The sequence below is a fragment of the Melospiza melodia genome, chromosome 3, assembly GCF_035770615.1.
Source record: "Melospiza melodia melodia isolate bMelMel2 chromosome 3, bMelMel2.pri, whole genome shotgun sequence".
Taxonomy (NCBI): Eukaryota; Metazoa; Chordata; class Aves; order Passeriformes; family Passerellidae; genus Melospiza; species Melospiza melodia.
Genome location: NC_086196.1, coordinates 8,776,454 through 8,800,392, shown reverse-complemented (window position 1 = coordinate 8,800,392; position 23,939 = coordinate 8,776,454). Strand labels below are relative to the sequence as shown.

The window sequence follows — 23,939 nt, the reverse complement described above, 5'->3', positions numbered from 1 at the left end:
ACTCAAATGATGGCTCATTATATTTTCACTGAATTTTAAAGAAAGTTTCTATTTATTTCAGTAGAAGTGGGACTAGCTCAGTGCTTTAGAAAATAATACCTGGGTTTAATACATCCATGTTTTTAATGCTTAAGATACAGCTCAACTTGAAACTTTTCCTTTTAGGTCATCTATTGAAATAACTATCTGATCTATTTGTAATTTTTAATTTTTAATGCTTATGACATTATAGCAGCTAACAGCAAAAATGGTTTGCTTAGAAGAGCACTCACTGGACAGACTGTCTTTTCAGAAACTTTCAACATCACTGAGATAAAGCATTAAACCAGCATTCAAATATTAGGATTACATTAATGTGGGATTTTAGGATTCAAATATTAGGATTACATGTACATTTGGGATTACATGTACAAGTGAACTTTACTCCACAGGGAATTGTGTTCCTGTAGGAAGACTGAGGTGAACCTGTAGGTTCAGCTATTTCTTGGCAAGACAGATAATGCAGTGGTGGATGCCAACTTTTGGCCATGGCATTCTCTCTGTGATATGAACCCATGACTCTAGTAAATCTGACAGAAGAAAAGACTTGCTGCCCTCTTTGCTGAACAGACAGAAAATGGCTTAAACTGGTTGTAGGAAAAAGCAGTGAGCAAAATGGATGAAAATCTACGTGTAGCAACTAAGAAATGGTTATCTTCTAGCAGGGAAAATTCAAATTGTGTTCTTTAGCCTTTGCTTATGTCAGAAAGAGATTGTGCTTTCTCCTCTCTGCGTCTGAGGAATACCTTCATTGTTTTGCAGCAACTCATTTTTCCATAAGGAAAAGCAAGAATCAACAGTGACTTCAATGTTAAGCGTTTCCTACATGTTTTCCTACATTTCCTATTTGTTTCCTACATGTCCCAAGCATATTTTCATAAACCTGAGGCAGATTCTCAGTGGTAAACACAGTAATCAAGCTGACACTGCTTGATTTAGTAGAACCAGTAGACCACTACTGGCTTACTTCAGCAAAGACAACAATGTCATGCTGATGCAGTTTTTTATTACATAATAATAAATATTTTTCTTCTCTGGTGATCTGTAAATTCTGGGATTTCACAGTTGAGAAGGGAATTAATCAGAAATATCATCAAAAGTCATTTCTGAGTACACAATTCAGTTGTGAATCAGTGGCACTTTTACTGGGATTTTCTTATGCCTGATTCTTATAAATGGTGGGTGGAGAATGACAGGGAACACCAAAATTAAAACCATAAAATCCAGCATCAAAATTCTAAGGTAATGTTGCTCTATAAATTTGAAGTTCCACGACAGTAAATTTCTAAGGTAATATTACTCTACAAATTTGAAGTGCCATGACAGAATATTCTTCGCAGCAAATTCTTGACAGATTTAAAAGAATCACAGAATGGTTTGAGTTGGAAGGGTTCCAAAATGGGCCCACTCACCGTAGGCAGGGGCACTTTCCAGAACACCAGGCTCATCAGAGCCCTGTCCAACCTGCCTTGGACTCCTTCAGGGACGGGGCATCCACAACATCTCTGTGCAACCTGTTGAGTGTCTCACCACCTTCCTGTACAGAATTTATTCCTAATAAATTCTATGTAATCTAAACGTGCACTTTTTCAATTTAAAGCCATTCCCACTTGTTCTATCACTATGTGCTCTTGAAAAAGTACCGTTCTCTTTTGGTTTCTTCCTTATTCCAGTCTATAAGATCCTCTAGAAAATAATAACAAGCTTAGATTCCCATGACATGATTTTTATCTAAATATTTGCATTTAGAAAGAATTATATGTAATATAAAAATATTTAGATTTATTATTTTAATATAAATAAATGTAATTTTAAGAATACATTATATTTTCAGAAATATTGGTCATTTCATGTTAATCATGTCAAAAATACAGAATATAGAAACAAGTTTGAGTTCAATAGCCTTGAAAATTGGTATATTCACTGTTTTAAAAGTTCTAATAAATGCATTGTTTGATTTTCATCTGTCATGTGAATTGTTGAATTATTAATAATTATTGAAAATGTATTTACTATTAATCTGTATGGTTCTCAGAACCTTTCTTTGTGTTAGAGCATGGTGAGTTTTTTGCATCTGTGTGGAAAAGAATTAGAATCTAACACCATTTCTAAAGGTGACCAGTTAAATTGTAATTGTAATTGTAATAAGCTTTCTGTGCATAATGAAACAATCTAAAACTTAATTGTGCAATTAAACTGAGTGCTTCTTGTAACAAACTGGAGAGTATCTTTTAATGACACTATAAATCTCACCTAATCTACATGCTATTTAATATCTCGCCTGAATATAAGGAGAATATATCCTTTGCTTAAATATTTGTCTCAGAAATTAGTTCTGAAATTAGCACATGGTGACATTTCCATTCTTAAAGGGACTCCTACATATAATTTCACGTTTCATATATGCTTGGCAATCATCACAGAATTAAAAAAAAAACAAAAACCAAACACCTGGCCAACAGTATTTAATATTTTTGCAATTCAATACAGTATTTGCAGCTCACAAGGCTTACATTGTGATCAACCAATCACGATTTCTTCTACCTCTCAGGTCACCATGAAGAATTAAAAAAATCATAAATGTCCAATAATGGATCATAGAAATGACAATTGCTTCCTATCAAGATCACCTAATATCTGCTAGGTTTTGTTTATTTCAGTGGACTTCTTTTGGCTCAGTCTCCGAGAGTGGTTTAGTCTCCTATTTCTGCACTTAATTCCCAAAGATGCCCAGAAACAATGAGTGTGTTTGTTTTGATGTCAGCCTTACTGAGAAAGTCAAAGTTCTGAGAATCTCAAGAGTCAGCAAGTTGGAAAACTTAGGTAAGCTGTGGTAGATAAGTGGAAACACAACTAATCTCTGAGCAAGTTCCATTGGGGACACAGTCTCTAAAATCTATTCTGATTACATCTAACTTGAATTGTAGTAAGATCATTTCAAAATGCCACTAGTGAATGACTAGAAAGCACATTTTGTGTAATGTCGCAGGAAGGAGACACAGGAACTGAATTTCTTGTAGGCTGTCTTGGTATGAATATCACAAACTCTTCTGTTTTCTCTAAATCCAAAATCTTCAATTGAACTTGTACCTTTCATGCTAAAAAAATAGTTTCAGAGTGGGCTAATTCCACATTTCCGTGTAGCTTGGTTTCCATACGCTGGGAATGCAAGGAATCCATAACCCTGACCAGCACACATCACTATTTTTATTGGTGACTCGTTGAACACTCAGCATTAAGCAAATATGAAGGCATGTTGATAAAATATGCATTGAAATTCAGTTTACAAAAAAAATTATTTAGAAGCCATTTGAGCTTCTATGTAAGGGATTTTCTCCATCTGGCTCCTAATTTTGAAATCATGAGTAATTTATAGTTATCTCCAGTGGACAAAGAATAAATGCCTAACTAAATTAATTTTAGCTCTTTCTTGAGCTGCTCAAGATATGGGAGCTATTTATCCATTAATTTTGCGAAAATGTGAAGTCTTAAAATATCAGTGCAATTTTGTGCAATTCTTTCTTTTTGATCTTTCATCATTATGTGGTTTTACATATCATAGAAGCAATGATGTGATTTAAAATATAAACACTGCTTTTCATGTTATGAATCAATTATTGGTTGTGACTGGTTAGTAAGTAGCATGCATGCATACAGTCACTATTACACTGTTATTTTATACAATATAGTCAACTGAATGCTTTTAAAGGGAAATTATGACCAAAAAAATGGTTTCCTTGAAATGTTGTTAAAGTCAATTGGAAAGAACTTATTCACTTCTCTATGTCTTAAATTAATTGTAGTTAACCCTTTAAGAAGATTTTAAACAAAGATATGCATCTAAAATTAAGTAATGGTCTAGAACAAACAGCAAGCAGATGTTGTAATGAGGAGGTTGCACTGATTATTTCCTGAGCTGAGAAGGAATGATGAGAAAGAAGCATTACATGGACAAGTTTTATAAAATATTTAAACCCATAAATCTTTACTAGAAAGTCAAGAGGTGAAAATCAACACCTGTCAACAGTATTCTGAAAGGATTTGTACAATGAACAATATCTTTTTCATGGAAAAAACCTTCATTTTCTGAAATGAACATATTATGAATACATTAGAAATTAATTCAAACTGATGAACTAGCAAAAACTATGACAACGTATTATAAAGAAATTTAAAAGATGGATAGAAGAGAGGATACCAAAGATAACCAGGACCAGATAATTAATGAAAAATTGTCCATCAAGCAAAAAGGCAAAGACATATAAAGCTGAGGAAAGGTTATTGAGTCAACCATTTCTTTAAAATAGTTATGTGACTTTTTGGTTGATTGGTTGGTTTTAATCATCAACAACATGACTGCAGATTCCTTACGTACTTTGTACCAATCAGCCAGAAGAAGACAGAGTGTTTAGGGGGAAATGTTAAAGTGCAACAGGAAGATGGTGAACTAAGCATTGTGTAAGCTATGTCATTCTCATGTCTGTCACCTTTTTTAAGCATGGAAGACTCAAGTTCACAGAGGAAAACAGTAACTAGATAGAATAACTAATATGCAAAAGCAATTAATTGTTGCTTAAAAAACAAAACAGAATTATCAATTGCACTTATCTATTATATAATGTTTTGGAATTTTCATCATGATGTTTTAGCAGCACAATATTTGAGGAAATAAAATTAAAAGTCTAATGTGGGAATCCCTAGAAACGAAGCTCTAGGTCTGCATGCACAATTATTCACAATAATTATTTTTGCTTTGTCCAGGAACAGACATTATCTGTCTGAGAGCAATTCTGAGTCACAATGATTCTGAGTCATATATGCAGCATCAAGAATCCTTCTATAGAGAATGGTTTGGTATTAACTTCTCGGAAAAAAAAAAGACATATTAAAAATGCATAAAAGAACATAAAACATCCACAGAATATGTGGTTTATGTTAACTGATTTTAAAAGAGGGAAAGCACAGGAAAAATGCATCATACATTTATGTTCATTATAAAATAATTTTGGATTTCCAATTGTGTTAACTGAAATATGTTGGAACATTCATTAATCTTCATTTGTTTACTTTGCTTGCTTTGTTTACTTTGATTTTATTAGTATTTATTTATTTTATTTTATTAGTATTATTTTGATTTATAGTAATGTATATTCTTCACATGAGGAACCTGTATCATTCCAGGAATATGAATTTTACTGCTAGCATTTTTCTATATATTCATATCCCTGACTTAAAAAATAAATAATAATTGTATTTCAAGGGTTTATTTCTCTGTTGATATTAGTCACTGAATCATGGAACAAAATGGAAAGAAGTTAACTAGAAGCACTTACCTTTAAGCATGGAAAATAATGAGGCATCAAAACTTCTTGCTTATTCTGTTATAACTGAATGAGATCCAGCCTATTTTAATCCTTGGAGTAACTCACATTAAACAAATATTTTGTCCAAGCAACAAAAATGGTTTCAATACATTTGTTCAGCTGTATGAGGATTGGAAAGAACTTGCAGCATCTTCATCACAGCTGGAAGTATGAAGGGAAAACTTTCTTTTGTGTTAGAACTGCTAGTGAGGAGAGTATGCAACCATGTCTTATCACTATATACCCACCACAGGTACTTTAGAAACGCTGTGGTAGATTATTTTCCCATTGCATGGTTTTTTTCCAGTCTCCTGATACTTCTTTCATTTGTAAAGAAGATTCCTCTCCTCTGTCCTCTTCCAGCCATCAAACAAAGCTTACATGTACAAGGTTTCAACATGACAAAACTGTTGGTCCAATTTTTCTACAGCTGACGGTAAAATACATTACTGTCACTCTTTCCACTATTCCAGTATTATCCTCCATCCTCCTACTGAACACAACTGATCCAAATCATCCCTTTGAGATGTTTCTGCATTAATTTAATAACCATATCCAAGACTCAGATGAGTCAAAATAATTTCCTTTGGAAAAACTAGTCTGAGGCAAAGCAAGAATACTGATTTAGAAATTTAAAAAAGACATAATTGAAAACAATGTGGAATAATATCCTATGCTATTGACAAGACCAAGCTGAAGGGTCAAAGAATTAGTAAGAGCTCTGGAAAATGTACCAATCTCTTAGTTTTTAAGATTTTTCTGCACCATAAAAATCTTGGAAAAAAAAAAAAAAAAAGAAAAATTACCTAATATGAGCATCATAGCATCATTTATTTATCTTGCACTGTTTAGGATGTTCCAGGTGAAACAAGTATTCATGCTGGGATTTGCAGGAGGTAATTTAACTTCAGTATATGACTGAGAGGATTTCATTGCCTATCTTCCACTATTGCAATGCTGACTTTTATTACCAGCCTCATGGAAATACTTTTCAACAACACTTTTTCTCTCTTTCAATTGCCTTTCTGCCTCACTTCTCCTGCATTTTTATTGCCCTCATCTATCCAAGTTATGCCATCAGCAACTACAATAGTTTTTCTAGGAAAAAACCCCATGTATTTCTAGTACATGGATTCAACATCTGTTTGTTTGTTATCATTGTCTGCAAATAGATTAATTTCACCAGGGTCACTAAATTTCAGAGTTTCTTGGTAAAACTTTTGTAAACAATTGCAGCTAGAAATAGGGATTTAAGATAGCTAAAAGGGGAGCAATATTGTGAGGGGTGTTTCTTCCTGCTTTATTGCATTCTTTCTGTCATCTACTGCTGCTGCCATTTTCAAAAGAATTGTAAAACAAAGACATAACACCGGCAGATAAAATTCAAAAGGAGCACTGCACCTTAGCATTTCTCTTCATGGACTGTGTAAGGACAGAATCTTCTCAGAAGTACAGCTCTTATTATAGAAACACCAAATACAAAGGGTATGTACAGGAAAGGGTTAACAAAAACTCATAGGCAAGATCTTAACTACACTCTACATCAAACAGGACCAAGCTCCATTTAAATAAGAATAGCTGAAATGGCACAATGCAATCCAACAGCTGCCATGAATCTTGCCCAATCATTTATGAATAAAAAATAATTTCCAAAATTCTCCAAAAGAAAGAACTTTTACACACTGACATAACCAGTGAAAAGCTTGAATTTTCTGGGTACTGGAATGCCAGTTCTTTTTCTAGGACTTGAAATATTCTATGTAATATTAAATTGCACCTCATTCACACTGCTCTTGACATTGTTCTGAAAAGAAAGGCACTCACAACAGAATTTATGCTTTGAATGGAGAAAGAAAATAGTGCAGTAAAAAGACTTTTCACTGCTGGAGACTGACCATAGTACTCTGAACTCTACTGACATTGTAGTTTACAGTAAATTTGGATGTATCCTACTATGTGAGAGAAAATGAAGACATAGGAAACACATATGGAGACTTGAGCACTATAATCAAGATTTTATTTGAATTACTTTCCTGGAGGTTTCAGATAGGTTAAACCACAGCTGCAGGAAATTTAATGTATTTTGTGTGAAATGAGTCTAGATGACTGATTCAAATGACAAAAGATCATTCCATAAGCAAAGAATCATTCCTTAATTTTAAAGATGTAAAGGAAAAGCTTTGAGATTTAACAATAAATATTCAGAAATTTAATCAGATAAAGAGCCAACTAATCTGCATGCTTGTTATACTTAATTTCAATCATGTTATCTGGTTTTATATGGATAATATATATAAGGATCAATATTTTCCTGAAGAAATGCATTCCTTCTCAGGAATTCAGTACTTAGAACTGTTAAAAAATCTTTTTGTTCCTTCATCAGTCCAAAGAGACAAATAGAAGGGTTCTAATTAAGTACCTTGTAAGAACTCGGAAACCTGTTTAGAATCCCAGAGATCTGGAAGTTTAGACAAGCTGATTAACCACCTGCGATAGGACTCCTGCTCCTTGCAAGTCGTGTTTATACAATGGTGAGATCCACCGTTCTCAGTGTTTCAAATGTCTTTAGGAGGCTCACAGGGCACTGGAAACCTGAGCACACCAAATCAAGTTTGCATTTGTGTTAAACTGTCCAAATGTAATTTTAATTGGAGGAGGTCTATAGTCTCAATGAATACACTCCCCTAACATTCGTCCAGTTTACTTGAGAGTATGGATCTAGATTTACTAGCCAGCAGAAAGTGAAAATCTACTGTTTAATTTTGAGAATTCACGACTATTACAAACTTCTTTTCACTTTTATACTGTCTTCAAACTCTTCCAGTGTTAACAAGGCCAATCCCAATTCACAATTAACAATATAAGAGCAAAATATTTCTTTGAATACAGAAGCATTATGTAAACCATATAATATTTACCTTACATGAGAAGAAAATTAGCTTTCTGGAATAAAATGTTCAAGTTGGACTAAATAAACTTCTGAGAGTTTTCCAGTGGTAAAATATATTAATTTCCAGTTTTTAATAATCAAGGTGAACTTACAAATGATTACTTTCAATTTTCAATCTGTCATAACATGCCCATTGACTGGTACTACACAGTCATTGTCAGAAAAATATTGATGTGATGATGAAGCTTTCAGAAGCCTTCATTGTATTAAATGTACTCAGATCCTTAGTCATGGAGGACATCAATTGAATGAAATTATTAAACATACAAATAATTCAAAATATTTTATACTTATTTTGCAGATTAAATGACTTAAATTGTTCACTACTTACCCCTGTTCTTTGAACTTCCAAGAAAATTGCTCTTTGGAATGATTTCTCCCACACTGCCAATTCACTGCCCAGCTCTACGTTGAAATAGTGGCTCTTGCCATGCCCAACCATGACACTGAAACAATACGGCCTCTGGTCTTCAAGATCAAAGTCCTGGTGAATACCTAAATACAAGTTTGCTTGTAGCCAGCAATCCTCAGCAAGCCAGAGCTGAAAGATATGTTTCAGTAAGTGATTCTTCATCTGGCAAAACCAAACAATGGAAGCAACACTGCCTTCTGTAAGTGATGGGTACTTGGATATACTACGCCATTATGTCAACAATTGTGTTGAAGAAATGTTCTAGGAGTTAAATAATTATGTCAAAGACAGCTTCTCTTTGCTTCTTATTTGCTTTATTCCCTATCTTTTAATCCATGCTACTCCTGTAGTTCCAAAGTACTGTCAAAATTACCTAAGGAATACATCTATAATTTAAAGGGAGTTTGTACAAATACATTGCTTACAGTGAAAAAAGAAGGAAACCCCCTGAATGTTTCAATACATTCCAGGAGCTGTATACCAGCTCTACAGGAGACTATAATTAATCCATTCTACTTGGATTCCAATATGTGAAACCCCAAGGAATGCAGTAATTTTTCAAGCACCCCAGGGCTAATTCTAGAAATGACAACAGGGGAATGTCCTCCAATAGCTGTCAACGCTGTTCTGTAACTACAAGGAGACTGAAACAAGATCCTGCCATCACCTTCAAGATAAAGCAGAGAAAATTTACATTAAACTTTCATAATAAAAAAATATACCTGCAATACAATGTTTTGTAAATGTAAAGAAATTAATACAAGAAACTTCCCTAATATTTCAAGACTTCATTGATTAACATAAATATAGAGGAAAATAAAACTAAATTAAAAAGATACAACTTATACATCTAAGTACTTTCACAGCTTGAATTTCCAAATTACACATATCTTTACTTTTCTGTTTTTCAGATAGAATCCTTCCCTATCCCCATTTCTCTCTGATATCATGGGGCAGAAAAGACTGAAACCCCAAAATAATTAGCAATGATTCATGGGGCATCTAGGGAGCACCACATATTGCCACTAGGGTACAAAGCACTGTGTTGTCAAAATTGGCCCTGCTACTACCTGAGGAGAAAACAGACGTGATGAAGCTCTGTTATTTTACAACACTTTGCACTGTTGAAAAGGAAGTTGAACAAAATTCCTGCATATATTCTGGTGTTCAGCAGCTATGGAGTGACAGATATTACATATGCTTCAAGACTCAGTGCTGCATATCCTGGCTTTTAGACTACTATATTAGCATTTTTTTTAAATTTTCATGTGAAAATACCAGACAATAAAAGAAAATAAAATGTTCTTAAGACAAATGACTTTTAAAAATGTACAGGATCACAGTAAGAGTTTGAATTATGAGGCAAGCTATAAGAATAAACACATGCAATGCAAGACATTACATTTCAAATCATCTGGCTGTTACCACCAAATGAACAGAAATATGCAAAGGCATATTATAGTTATGAATTTTAATTCACATATTTGTGTATTTATATTTATGTATACATGCATCCAAATCTAAAATATATCAAACATTCTGTTTTAAAATTTAAGTTCCATATTGGATTGATATTTTCCCTGTTTAACTCTTGCATCATAATAAACATAGATGAGAAGTTTACAATTAGGTGTGTAACAAGAACACTTCTCCTTAAAATCCATATTTCGTGAGAAGATACAAAACACACACTCCCACAGTTTTGCACTAGTTCTAACCAGCATTTCTGAAAATCCTTAAGAACCCCCCTCCCCAAATGGCAGATTTTACAACATAAGCCTATTATATCTAATGCAGAAACCTTAATCTCTTACAATTTTTTGGATTTCTTCTGTTTGCCTCATTGTCATTTATACCAAAGAATCAACAGAAAAGAGGTTAAGGAGTTCAATTCGAGCTTTTGCACTTTAGCTTACTTATTCATGAAGACTGGCAATTAGGCATTCATTTATTAAAATGTCAAGAACATTAAAGAGTTGAACCATGAGTAGTTTATTTCCCAACTTCTTTTTCTTAATGAAAAAGTATTGCAGAAGCTGCAGAAAGACAGAATATCCTTGAAATTACCATAATATTCCAGGAACAACTGAGTTTTAGCAGTAACAATTATAGGAGAAAAACCAAAACCAAAACCCAAGCCACAGGAATATCTTCCCAAAAGGCTTAATGTCTATATATTTCATTGGTGCCTGACTTATTTATGAGCCAAAACTAAAATTATAAAAAATATGAAAGAGACTAAATAAATGATCTGTGACAGAACATCTACTTTTTGTTGGTATGTTAGTGATGGGAAGGACCTGAATTTCCCCATATGTTCCCAGCTGGAGACATGGTCACATAAATTAATGCCAGGACTACAAGAATATGGCTCTCCTCCTGTGCTCTAGTCCTGAACACCAGGACTAATGTTTTCCTGGCATGGCACTGCCAAAACACTTCCTTTCCATGCCCTGAATAACCTGCATCAGAAAAAAACCCCCAACAAATAAAGAAACCCCTACAACACTAAAAAAACCCCTACACACCCCAAACCAAAGCAAACCAAACAACTCCCAAAAAGACCAAGTCAAAAACCTTAAGCACTTTTGCTTCAGTGCAGGATATGTTACAGGTAACAGCAACAACCTGCCTTTTCCACCACATCAGTGTGTGGTCAAAGAGAAACAGCAGAGAAGGGCAGCAGCTGGTGAGAACTAAAGGTGAGCTTTAATTTTTCACTGAAATACTATTTTATCTGAAAAGATAGTTTTTTTTTGTGTGAAAATATTCTTTACTCTCCTAGGCAAATAGGCTCTCACAGTAGCCTTATTTCACCTGCGAAGGTTTTGTTTCTGTTGGAGAACAAAATTAATCTATCTGATGCATTTTATTAGACAATATATTCCATAAGCCAATTATTTCCATAAAGTGCTAATATTTTGATGCAAATTTTTAATTGGAACAAGCTAGACAGAAAACATGGAGTTTTTCTAGTTGGGGGAAGAAAATTAATTCTATGGGAAACAAACACGACATGTTGCCCTTTATAAAGAAAAAAACCACTACAATACTTGATACAACAATCAATACATATGATACAACAAGGACATAATTTTATATTTTTAATTTCAAAAATGAAAATATCTTTATATGGATCAAGAATTACAGCAAGAGCATTTTTTACCATGTTTGCTTGAAAATCTGACCCACTAAGAAAAAACTAATATCATTATGCTTAGCAGTGTGTCTCACTGATATTTCATATTGAAGTATCATATTCAGCTCTAATACTGAAAACTTTCTTCAATAAGAAAACATGTTAGTAACTTGTTCACTTGGAGCTTACCCCCTTTTCCATATTTTCTTATACTTCCACAGCTAATGCCTTAGCAATTGCAAATAGCTTTTTATAACAACAGATGAACTATTTGAATACTAGTTATTCCTAGTTGAGATTAATTTGAGCTTATCATCAACAGGAAAAGCTTAACTTTACTAAATAAAATCACTGGAATCGTTGGGAAACCTACCTTGTGAATTTTAAATAGAACCTCACAGAGGTTATAGATTTTTTCAGCTCGTACCCAGTCTAGTGTGCTCACCTATAATATAAAAAAAAATTATTAACACATTTTTAATTTGAAAATCATGTTTAGATAAAAAAAAAGAAAATATTTCACCCATCATTATTCTACTGGATCTTTTAAATATAGGCATATCACTACATTTAATATTCAGCATTTAGAAAAGACTGCAAATAGTATTAAATTTTTACAGAAGCAGGAATTAAAACGTGTTAAATAATTTACTTCTTCTTTTCCTAGTATGATGGAAATGTCTTTGTAATCTCTGTGGTTAGTTACATAAGCAATTTTATTTCTCAAGATGCTAACACAGAGAACTTGGTCTCAAACACAGAGTCATTCAGCTTCATGTCTAAATATGAAAAAAATCTTACAATCAATACATCAAGACGTATTCCAAAATTCAGTTTTGAATTTACATGCACTAGGGAGGCAATAACTCAATATTTATTCTAAAACTGGAAAAGGACCATGTGACTGCAATATTTAAAATCAAGGAAAATATCAACTGCGTGCTCAATAATATGAAAACACCTATACTTTCTTTTCTTTTGATTTCATTACCTAATCCTGTTGACATGACAGGCTGTTAAAATCTAAATAGCAAGAATGACTGAAGTTTTTACTAAAATTCTACTTCATGATATGATGTGATAATCTGTTTTCTCTTAAAAACAGTACCCAGCCTATATTGTTCAAGAAAAAAGAAAAAAAGAAAAAAAGAACTCACACTTGTTTTGACTTTTCTGTCAAAACATTTTCAATCACAGATTCTTTTTCTCTGTGTTCACAGTAGCACATAATTCACCTTCAAAAAATTTAGTATTTCTCCTGATGATTTGCATGGAGATATCAACATGTTTTGGTTCTTTTAGAATTTATTTAATGTTTAATTTTCAAGTGTCTTAAAATTCTAAGCTGTTAAACAGAATTGTAATAACTTGATGAGATTCCAAACCAGTACAACACTTACAGGACTCTAATGGGACTTCTGTTAGTTATGAAATGTAACTTCAGGGTCCTTTGGAGGAGTAATGTGAACTTGGTGTTAGTTTCCTTCTAATCTTATAACCTGAATTAATTCTTAATAATCTAATTATTAAGAACTAAATCTAATAATCTAATCTTCCCCCAACTTCTCTCAGGTTTAGATTAGTTTTTTTGGATTATTAAATTTAGATATTATGAATCGCCGACTGAAATGGGACTGAAGAACTCTAGAAATTCTAGCACCACATCTTTTCAGGATATAGAGGGACTCACATTCTAGGATTCTCCATTTCATCATTTCTATATCTTAACAATCAAATGGCAAACATGACTTGAACACAATACATCCACTAGAATATATAAAAGAGATTACGCACTTTATTTTACTATGAGAAATGTTTCAAAAATTAAAGCTCAAAACATTACATACAGGTAATTTTAAAGCTACATGATAAAAGCATATAGTACTACTTAAACTTTTTCAAATTTAAATCTGATGTCAGCTGGTTTAGAAAAGAAATGTAAAGAAATTCTAGGTACTAACTTGTCCTCCCATCCCTTTATAAAAGGGCAGCAATTTTTAAAGACATATCTTTCTGTTTTTTAGGTTTCCATTTCTACTTATTTTTTTGTAAGTCCATTCAAAATTTATTTGATTTTTTCAATTTAATTATTGCACAAATAAGAAATAACCTAAGTTTTGAAAGAACTGAAACAAAGGACTTATAAAATTAATTCATAGATAAATGTACATTTTAACAGGCTCACAATAGAGTAAGCACTGCAGGTCTTTGATTAATCTTATGTCCAGAAAAATAGTTTGTACTTTGATGGCTGTTTTGAAAAGAAAATAATTAAATAATACATGTTTTGGCCCATTACTGTTGATACTCCAAAGGGATATTCATGCTTCTTCAAAATAAGGTTTAGAGTAGAATGGAGTCTAGTTTATTATTTTGTCTTGAATTTTTCAAAGGGAAAGGATATTTTCCATCTCAGTTAACAGCAGGAGAACCTTTTTTGCTCTAAGTGGCTAGACATAGAAGCATAAGCACTGATTCATTTGCTGTTTGTGCCACTGGCTTTGGTGACATAGGCTATGACCTGAAACCTGTTGAGATATGAATGGACTTTCATTTGTTCATATCATTTGTTTTGATTCCTGAAGATTAATTTTAACTGCTGGGGATCTTTGCACCATTAATGATGGATGAAGGTGACACTGCTGTGCCATTGAATTTACTCTGAGTGCTTCAGATTTCTTCCCATTATTCCACACATCTCTTTCATCTTTTGATGCTGTGTAACCTCATATGACTTTTTCAGCAGAGGCAGGCAGTGATAGTGACAGCTGCTGTCACCTATATAAGCCAAGGTTTTCTTTACCTGTGTCTGTCAGAGAAAGGTTGCCATACTTAGAGAGTGAAACAGTCTGAATACCACTGCGTGCAAGGTGCTCAGAACATAAAAAAGCATGTTGAGAGGAATTTTAAGGAGGCAAAATAAACATATTACATACCAGAATCTAAACAGACAGCTGACATTATTTATAGTTTTATCAGCACTATCATAGCATGTCGAAGTTTAAAATGTTACTGTTACAGACTGCTTTACTTTTAAAACCCCACAAATAACCATACAGTCCTAGTCAAGAAGAAAACCTGGAAATAATAAGGAAAGTTCATGAAAATTGTGATATCCTTCATTTGATTTAAAGAATGTTCCAGTTTATTGCAGGTTATCCATCATCACACATGTAATAACTGGGTAACAAGTACCTAAGATAAATGAGATACCCAAGTATATTTCTTAGTCAATAAAGTAGTTTTTCCTCATTATTTCCCCTTGGAATTGTTCCTGCAGGTATTCTATAGATTGCAATTTCTTGGCATGACAGTGTTATTATTTTTTATGAAGCATTTGACAAAACATTTCAAACAGCTCCATTCAGAATAGATGACTCAATGAGACATGCTTGCATTCATATGAATTTAGTTCAGACAGTTTCAGGAATAGCGTCAAACTGCATGAGAGTTTCAATTAGCATTCAGTAAGTTTCTACTTTAATTTGTGTTCATCTACTATATGAATTTATGACCAAGAGGAGCTGAATGTTGTTATCTATATTATTGGCAGACCACTTCCATAGCTAACCCAGTTTAGTACGTGTTGAGTAATTGGTTCTGCAGACATTTAGCTATATTAATCCTTTCAGGAACATTGCAAAACTAAGACATTTGTAAACTCACAGGTAAACACTGAGCTGATCAGAAAGATAATAAAACCAAACACGGTTACAAAAAATAGGAATCTGAAATTACAATTGCAAGTCTCTTATGAGAGACTAAAAGAGGTATATAGAGTTACAAAAGTTCCAAGTGTTGCAGAAAACTTTTTACTTTAGCATGTGTTTCTGCAATTTCCTCATGGTTTAAAAACAGGCATTACAGTGGAGTTCTGAAAATAAACAAACTGAAAAAATCTAGCTTTACATAGACCAGGTGATCTTATCATCAGTCCAAACTTAAATTCCAAATATATTTACCTTTAAATATGTGAGTTAATAATTGGCTTTTCTTTAAAAAGTTATTATTTAAAATAGAGAGAAAACAATGAAGTTAAACTCATTTTGACACACACAGTAAGCAATTAGCTCATGAAATTACGCTCTGTAAGAGAACTCTGGAATTATAAAATAGGTGTTGGAGTTCTGGATGCTGAGAATTTTAGACTTTCTGTGCTGACAGACTCTGGCTCCCAAGAGAGCACTGCATTTGACCTGAGGCTGGGGAGAAGGCTTCCCAAACTGATTGATAGCACTGAGATTATGGGTGTGTAGTTTGATTAGAAGTGTGCAACATCACAGGGTGTAAAACTTAAGAGTTTAAGGTTTTAGAATATAGTAATATATATGGAGAAAGATGGAGGTTTTAGGGCAGAGGCTGGTCTTTCTTCTTTACCTTCTTCCTTCCTCTGCATGGGTTTGGGTGGTATTTTGTAATTGGACAGAGAAGTCTGCATTACGGACTTTGAGTGATTGGTTATTGGGTTAAAAGTGAAGATAATTTAGGTGCCATTTCTTTAATTGGATAGGTTAGCCTTAAAAGACCTTGTAAGAAATGATAGTTAGCCATTTTGCACCTTGTTAGTGAAATACTGCAGAACTCACTGCCTGTGAGACTGTAACATAGATAAGAAAAAATAAACACCTAAGTCTGAACACAAAATATAATCTCGAGTGCCTTCAATCCTGACCTCAACAGAGGCAGAGAAAAGAAGCCAAGAACTGGCAATAGGCATAAAAGACTTTCATGCCTGCTCAGAGATCACTATTAAATAAAGAAATATGGTGTGAATGTAAAAGAGAATCATACTTCAAAAATCACTGAAATCAAATTAACATAACATACTCTTGGACTTTCTCTGAACACAGACTCTGATTCTAGAAGTCTCCAGAGCCCCCCAAAATATTAAAAATATTTGAATAAATGTAAAGGAAAAAAAACTGAAGTGCTGATAATATTTATTACTGGAATACAGCAAAGGCTGTATTATCTGAGAATTCAGCAGAATCATCCAACCTCCCTAGAAGTACTAAAAAGGTCTAAGGAGAAGATGAAATACTTATAAGTAAAGAGTAATTAATTTCAATAATCTTTTCACTCCTTAATGGAAAAAAAAAACAAACACAAACAAAAAAAAAAAAAACAAACCAAGAAAACCAAGAATTTTTTAAAAAAAAGATAATTTTTAGTATTTAGAACTTACATGACAGCATTAAAAGTACTGCTTGTATATTTAAAATTACACAAGAATAATTTTTATTGGTTCAGCAGTGTTTTTCAGATATTCAGTTTTTAGAAATGGGTCACATTTCTAATACAGCAGTGTGTAAATGAAATCTGTAAATTTCTTAAATACAATCAGATAAGCCACTTCAGAGATGCAAAAGGACCCTTATCTGTTAATCACATGATCCTTGATATTTACTACTGTGGTGAAGCCTCGACATTTCTGGAATCACCATCTGAGATATTGTAGCAATAACATATAAATAGAATATTACTTGCCATAGTGATTTATTTCATAGTAAAGTATCCATTATTTTCCACAATTTTCTTTATTTTTGCTCATATATAACTATGTTTTCCATTCTTATGAAAATGAGCAGCTGTATTTACAATCATGTCATCTTTTACCCACAATGAAATAGAAAAAGAGTGGAAATTGTACTACATCCTTTTACAAGCAGTTGTAAAATTATGGATAAAGATAAGTTTAGAATTTATAGGTCATCTGCTCTGTGCACACGATATTGATACACTGATATGCAACTGATTTAGAATATAAATAGCAATAGCAACATCTCTGAAATAAAATGTGTTAAATTTGTATCTTCTAGAGATCAAGTAAGTTGAAACATTTGTATTTTTGTGAACAGTCTTTCTTTTTTAATTTTTTTCCTGCTTAAAATAGTAAAAAAAAAAAACCAAGCCTCCATAGGAGCAACAGTAAGAGCAGTAGCATCCAATGTCTCTAAAAGAAGTGAAAGAGCTCTATTCACAGTTTTGTGGGGGGACCTGTGTTTCCAGCTACAGAGCTGGGACACGTGGCACAGAACCAGTGCCATGGGAGCTGTCCAGGGTCTGTCAGGGCAGGGTCCCTGCCAGGCAGGTCCCAGCTCAGGGTCCTGCAGTGGATTGACCTTGTCACACAGCCAAATACCCACACAGCCTCTCACTAACTCCCCAGTCCCCTGCTATGGGATGGGAGAGACAATAGGAAGAGCAAAATCAAGAAAACACATGGGGCAAGAAGACAGCAGTTTGATAAGTGATGGAAAGGGGAAGAAATCAATTCATGCAAAGACAATCGCACAATGCTCACCCCAAGTAGAGCAACGCCTAGCCATTCTCCAATCAAAGGCTACTTTTGAAGATCACATCCTCATTTTTTATTGCTGAGCATGATGTTTCATGGTACAGGATATCCCTTTTGCTCTATGTAAATCAGCTGTCCTGGCTCTGCCCCCACAGCCGGTCCCAGCCCCAGGCAGTTTGCTGGGTGAGCAGAGAGAATGGAAAGGCTGCACCAGCCCTGCGCAGCATCGGCTCAAACAGGGCTGTGTTAGCTCTGCTTTAGCCCCAGGAAGAAACCACTGCCACACGGGCTGCTCTGAAGTGGCGGCCCCCTCCCAGCAGGGCCCAGGCAGGAGCAGGGCAGCCATGGGCACTGGGCAGCCATGGGGACAGGGCCAGCCCCAGCTCGGGGCACCAGCCGTGTCCCTGGGAGCAGTGACAGCCTGAGGCCGGGCTGGACATGGGCCCCTGGGTGGCCCTGGCTTGTGGGACCATGGCTGGGCAGGGCTGTGGGGCCCAAGACTGGCCCTGCTGCCCTGCAGGGAGGGACATCAACAAAAGCCAGGGCTGGAGGTGGCCTCAGGAGAATGATAATCAGCTTCAAAGCTTTAGATCCAGGTTTGAAGTCTCCACATAGGAGGTTACTGGAAACTGTGAATTTGGCCTTTAGTTTTGGGGGGGTTTTCCCTTGATGAGAGACATCTGGGGCATGTTAAACGAGCAAGAAAACCGGTCAACAAGTTTTATGATTTATAGACTCTTTCACATTTACTGGTGCATCATAGTATTGAGGTGGCACAACACATTGATCAAAGGGATCCCCTTGGTTCATTTTTTGAAAGCCAAGGATCCTACAACAAAAATTTGTAAAAGGATAATAGATTCTATCAAGTAATTTCTACTAGCAGTCATCCGTACTTGCCTGTTGTTAGTATATTGCTGAAAATGGAAAATGAAGTAGTTTATCCCAAATTAGTATCATATATATGTACAATTTTAATTATATCAAAAATGTGTCTTAGAAACAGGTCTGAAGACAATAATTTAACTTTAGAGAGGAATATAATTCATTTGGTGTGTTATTTATTTGTTTAATATTTCTGGATATTACATTTTAATTATATTGTAGTAATTGTATCAAATTTTAGTTCCTTGGCTTAACATATGAAACCCCCAATTTTCAGAGGGGGAATCCCCCTGCTTTTCCCACATGTGTTGTCTCATTTTAAAAAGAATACTATTGGCCATTTAAGAATGTTTGAAATTAATTGGAATCATTGGATTAATAATTTCAATCTAGAGAGGGGGAAATTTTACTTATTGCATTTCATTGAGGTTCACAAATAACTTTTGAAAAGTATGCACTTCTCAATGGTACTGCAGAGAGTACATATATAAAAGATCAGATTTTCTTTGTACCAGCAGACAAAACTGGGAGACTGAGCACCTTCTGAGCAAAACTGTAGGCAAGTTGTATAATCGAAATTTCATGCTAAGTCCACATTTTATTCTTTTATCATTTGTTTAAGGCAAAGGTTTTCTGGAAAAATTAAATAAAGGATTACATGTGGTAAGTATAGGTAGTTTTTAAACATTTTTGGAATTCTACAGCTCATTTCCATTTCACCCTTCTAAATTAATTTTTAGAAAAACATTTTATAAGGCACCTGTTGTGAAACAGAATTCTTGTAATGAGGTATATAAATGATCAAAGCAAGACTTGCCCAAACTGTATGCTTAGCACTTTGATCCCTTGCTTGTGTGAAAAATCCCCAAGTATCATCCAATGTATGGATGGTTTATTTCATGATGCATCTTGTCTTTCAGAAAGCAGAGTAACTACCAACTCATTACATCTACAAAATACCTTAGAATAAATAAAGGAAGAAATATTAGGCCTCACCAACCAAAATAAAACCTGACCTTGACAACTTCAAAAACAAAATATACAGCAAACTTTTCAGAGGACCTTGAAAGATGCTAAATATCTACAGTTTATTGAAATTCAGTGGCATCTGTGACTTTAACTTACATTGAAATCTCAGCTGGAAACTTTGCTTGATAAAGGAAAACAAACCCAGACGTAACAAACAGGTTTCCATTTACAATGAAACTGATAAAAAAATATCAATTTTTTTACCGGTGGAGTGCTGAAAATGTAGAAGGATGAACCCTTCAGGGCCAGAAACTTGAATTTGTAGAGCTGAGATGAACCAGTTCCTTCAAGCCTCTCATTTACCCATCCCATGTGTATGACCTGTAAAAGCAAATTGAAAATTAAAGTTCTCTTTCTCAGTGGATCATGGTTTTAGTAGCATGGGATACATCATCTACTTCACATTTGCCTTGCAACCATTTCCATATTCTTGAAGCATACAGTACAATGCCAGTGTGTCACAAGTCCTTGAAGAGACTTAAACTTGTAGTACAGGTAGTCTGAATCTTATCTGAAATAATCCCTGTTTTAAAAGCCACCTAGGCAGGTCAAAGCAGACTCTCATTTGAGCCAGCAGAAAATCTACATGTACCAAAGTAGTTCAGTAGTTCAGCAGTTTATAAAACCATAATACCTTATATATAGCAAACTTGGACACACTGATATTTCTATTACACATACCTCTAAAAAAATACCTCTAAACAAATCACTGAATTTATCTGAAATCAAACAGCTTTCACCAGGCTCATGTCTGCAACTGTTAAAGTCTTTGTCACACTCGTTGTCTTTCAGAGTTTATGCATTTTCATATATGCTTTATCACACTCATGTTTTCAAAGAGTTAGGTATCAAATCCAGTAGGTAGACAATGTTAGCAGTGTTACAATGCATGCCTTTATTTTCCGGATAAATTAATGCTAAGAAAAAATGAAATGGAGAAGTAAGATTGCATGCTTCCTTTTTGAGGCAAATACAAATTTATAACGAAATGCCATAAATAAGAATGCCATGGTATAGTAGCAGAATATCATAAATGTCTTTACTGAAAAATAACAAAGCAAAAACATTCCAGGCTCCATTTTGCATAAATTAAGAGGAACATATTGCTCTTGAAACAGGTACTTAAATCTAGAGTGAATCACCAATCTGAGTGTACAAGTATTGCTGAGCAGCTTGCTCATTTTCAACTAAGGCTACACTTAGAGAAGGAAATGATTTACAGGGGGAAGAAATGTCAAAGCCCTCACTAATAGTATGGATGAATTTTCATACCTATATTATGAAGACCTCACAAATTGCTTTCTAATGTTGGTATTTAATGTACGAATTATGTCTTTTGTCAATCAATTTATTAATAAATGAATAATAAATCAGTATGTTGAGCCAGACAATCCTTCACCATACTGTTCTTCTGAGCTCCAGGACTAACATTTTAAGGAGATCTATAAAACTGCAAAATAAATACAGTAGCCCTTTCAGTTCTTGATTTGCTGTTCTGTAAATTGAATAATTCTCACCAAAACATTGTTTCTATAGTAGTCAGCAAAAGTGTTGAAGCAGGATATTCAGACATCACATTACTTAAAATAAAAATAAAAATTGTTGCTACTCTACTGAGATGATATTATATATTCAGTTTGTCAGGGTCTTAATATCAAATCACACAGACAAAAAAGAATTATATCCAATATAGTTTTAGGGGGTTTTACTTTCTTTCTACATATCTTTCCTATTGACTGGTTTATTTAATGGTCTTTTAGATTTCAGAAATGGAGAAATAATTATTATTCACTTCAACAAAATCTCTATGGAACAAAAGCAAACAAGTGTTGCTACTTAATTACAGGCTGTCTGTGGCTTACTGGGTTACTGAGATTTTAATGTGATTTTAGTATGTGGGAGGGAATGTTTGTCTGGGATAAAAAATATTCTGTTTTTTTGATTGAAACCTGCCATTTGAAGTTTTCAGGAGAGATCGCAAGGCATTATACAACAGACTGTCCCTTCTCAGCTCTGCTTTCACTACATCATATATCATTGATATATGAAGTTTCTAACATGCTTTAATACACCTTCCAAAAGTTCCCGTAAGAAGAAAATGAGCAATGGCACTCATTACAAGGAGATAAAACAAGTCACTAACAAAATGTAATCCAATCATAGCAGATAAATGAAAGTTCTTATTTGCACTTATTGTTTTCCTGAAGTAATAAAGCATCTAGATGCTGCAATGACTGGAAATTTAATGTGTTAAATTTAATAAAGCAGTCAGTTTTGTAGTAGCAGTAAATTTTGTATATAGTATTTTAGTTAAATACTTATGAAAAGTAAGTGATGCAAAACACTCAGGAGGGAATTGAAGAAAGAAAATCAAATAGATATCTGTGTATGACACATCAGAACAGACAGATACACTTATGTAATTTAAGTGGGATAATAATCTACAAGAGATGCTAGACTGACCTGCAAGTTAAGAACCAGTGTCATACAATGAGGCACACTGGAACTACAACAAATTAAGAAAGCAAAGAGAAGTACATCTTGAGGCATCTTAAATCATTTTGGGGGGTCTTTTCCAAAACAATGGTAGATGGTATATTTTGAAGAAAACAGCTATTGGGGCAGGACTGGGGGGGGGGGGGGACGACAATCAGTCCTTACACATACATAAAGTTTAACTAAAAGCAAAATAAAAATAAAATATAAGATTGTAATGCTGTAAGTTTTGATATATTACATTACTGTTTTCCATTTTACACCAGTTGCATTCAGTTATGTCTGAATGGCTGCTATTCAAAACAAAATGTTCTAAAGAGCAAAGCATAGAGGAACTCAGAAATTATGACACAAGTGCTCTTTGTGCTTTAGTTCAAGAACAAAATTTGTAACTCCGAGCTGGGCACAGTTTGAACACCACAAATAGCAACATATCCACCCTATGCTGAAGGGAACTATGAAGATAGGCATGTACCTGAATTCATGCATCTTCCCAGGCATTGTCTACCTGGGCAAAATTTAGATTACAAGTCCTTTTGGGTAGCAATAAAAGTTTCTTCTCTTTGTTTTCTTGTTTTAACAGGAGGCTGGTAAATTGGACCTGATGCCTCTCACCTTTACTCATTACAGCCTTCTTGTTCAAGCTAGGATCCAAAGCACAAAACACTATCTTGAAGACAGCTACAACCAGTAAATTGCCTTATGGTTATGCATTCTTATAGCAGATCAGTAGCACTATTCATGCAGCAGGAATCAAGCAAACTAAAGAAAAATGATTGTCCTTCACAAATTTTTTTTTCTTGTATGTCTGCTTTGTATTTTAGCAATATTACAACAATAAGTAGAAAAATAAAGAAGAAATGATTTCAAACTATAGCTGTTTATCTCACAGAGCATCTATACCTCACAGCACTGCATATCAGCTGACTAGGGGTTAAAAAGCTCAGTGTTTTTAAGTGATTCTTCTTCTGTTAAAGTTTTTTCAGTTGTGGATCTGAAGTGCCAGAAAAAGTCTCTGAAGCTAATCAAGGCAATTTCATTAGGAAATAAAAGCTGCCCTCCCACATAAATAAAGTAAAAAAAATCAAAGAAGATCTCAATTCTATCTCTATGTGGTCTCTTTATGCTTAAAGGAATTTAGTCCTGCTCCCTTTCTACAGGTGTAAGTTGTAAAATTATAGTCTTCAAGAACCTAACTTTCCCAGACTAACCATAAGGATAAAGCAATTTTATTCCTATATGTTATATTTTTAGAAACATTTTTCTCTTTTTTGAGAAAAAAAAATAGAAAGAGAAGTGGAAGAAAAAATGGTATTTCAAGAGTAGGT

The 23,939-nt window shown here is 34.1% G+C and overlaps 1 protein-coding gene across 1 annotated transcript in view; it reads right to left on the bottom strand.

Moving 5' to 3' along the window:
- SNTG2 (syntrophin gamma 2) overlaps positions 1-23,939 on the bottom strand; it is a 119,064-nt gene that overhangs the window by 17,912 nt on the left and 77,213 nt on the right. The window contains exons 11-13 of the mRNA XM_063153410.1: positions 20,320-20,436; positions 12,277-12,348; positions 8,684-8,893 (exon numbers count right to left, since the gene is read on the bottom strand). Of these exons, the coding sequence (XP_063009480.1) occupies positions 8,684-8,893; positions 12,277-12,348; positions 20,320-20,436 (399 nt within the window). The remainder of the gene's footprint in view (positions 1-8,683; positions 8,894-12,276; positions 12,349-20,319; positions 20,437-23,939) is intronic.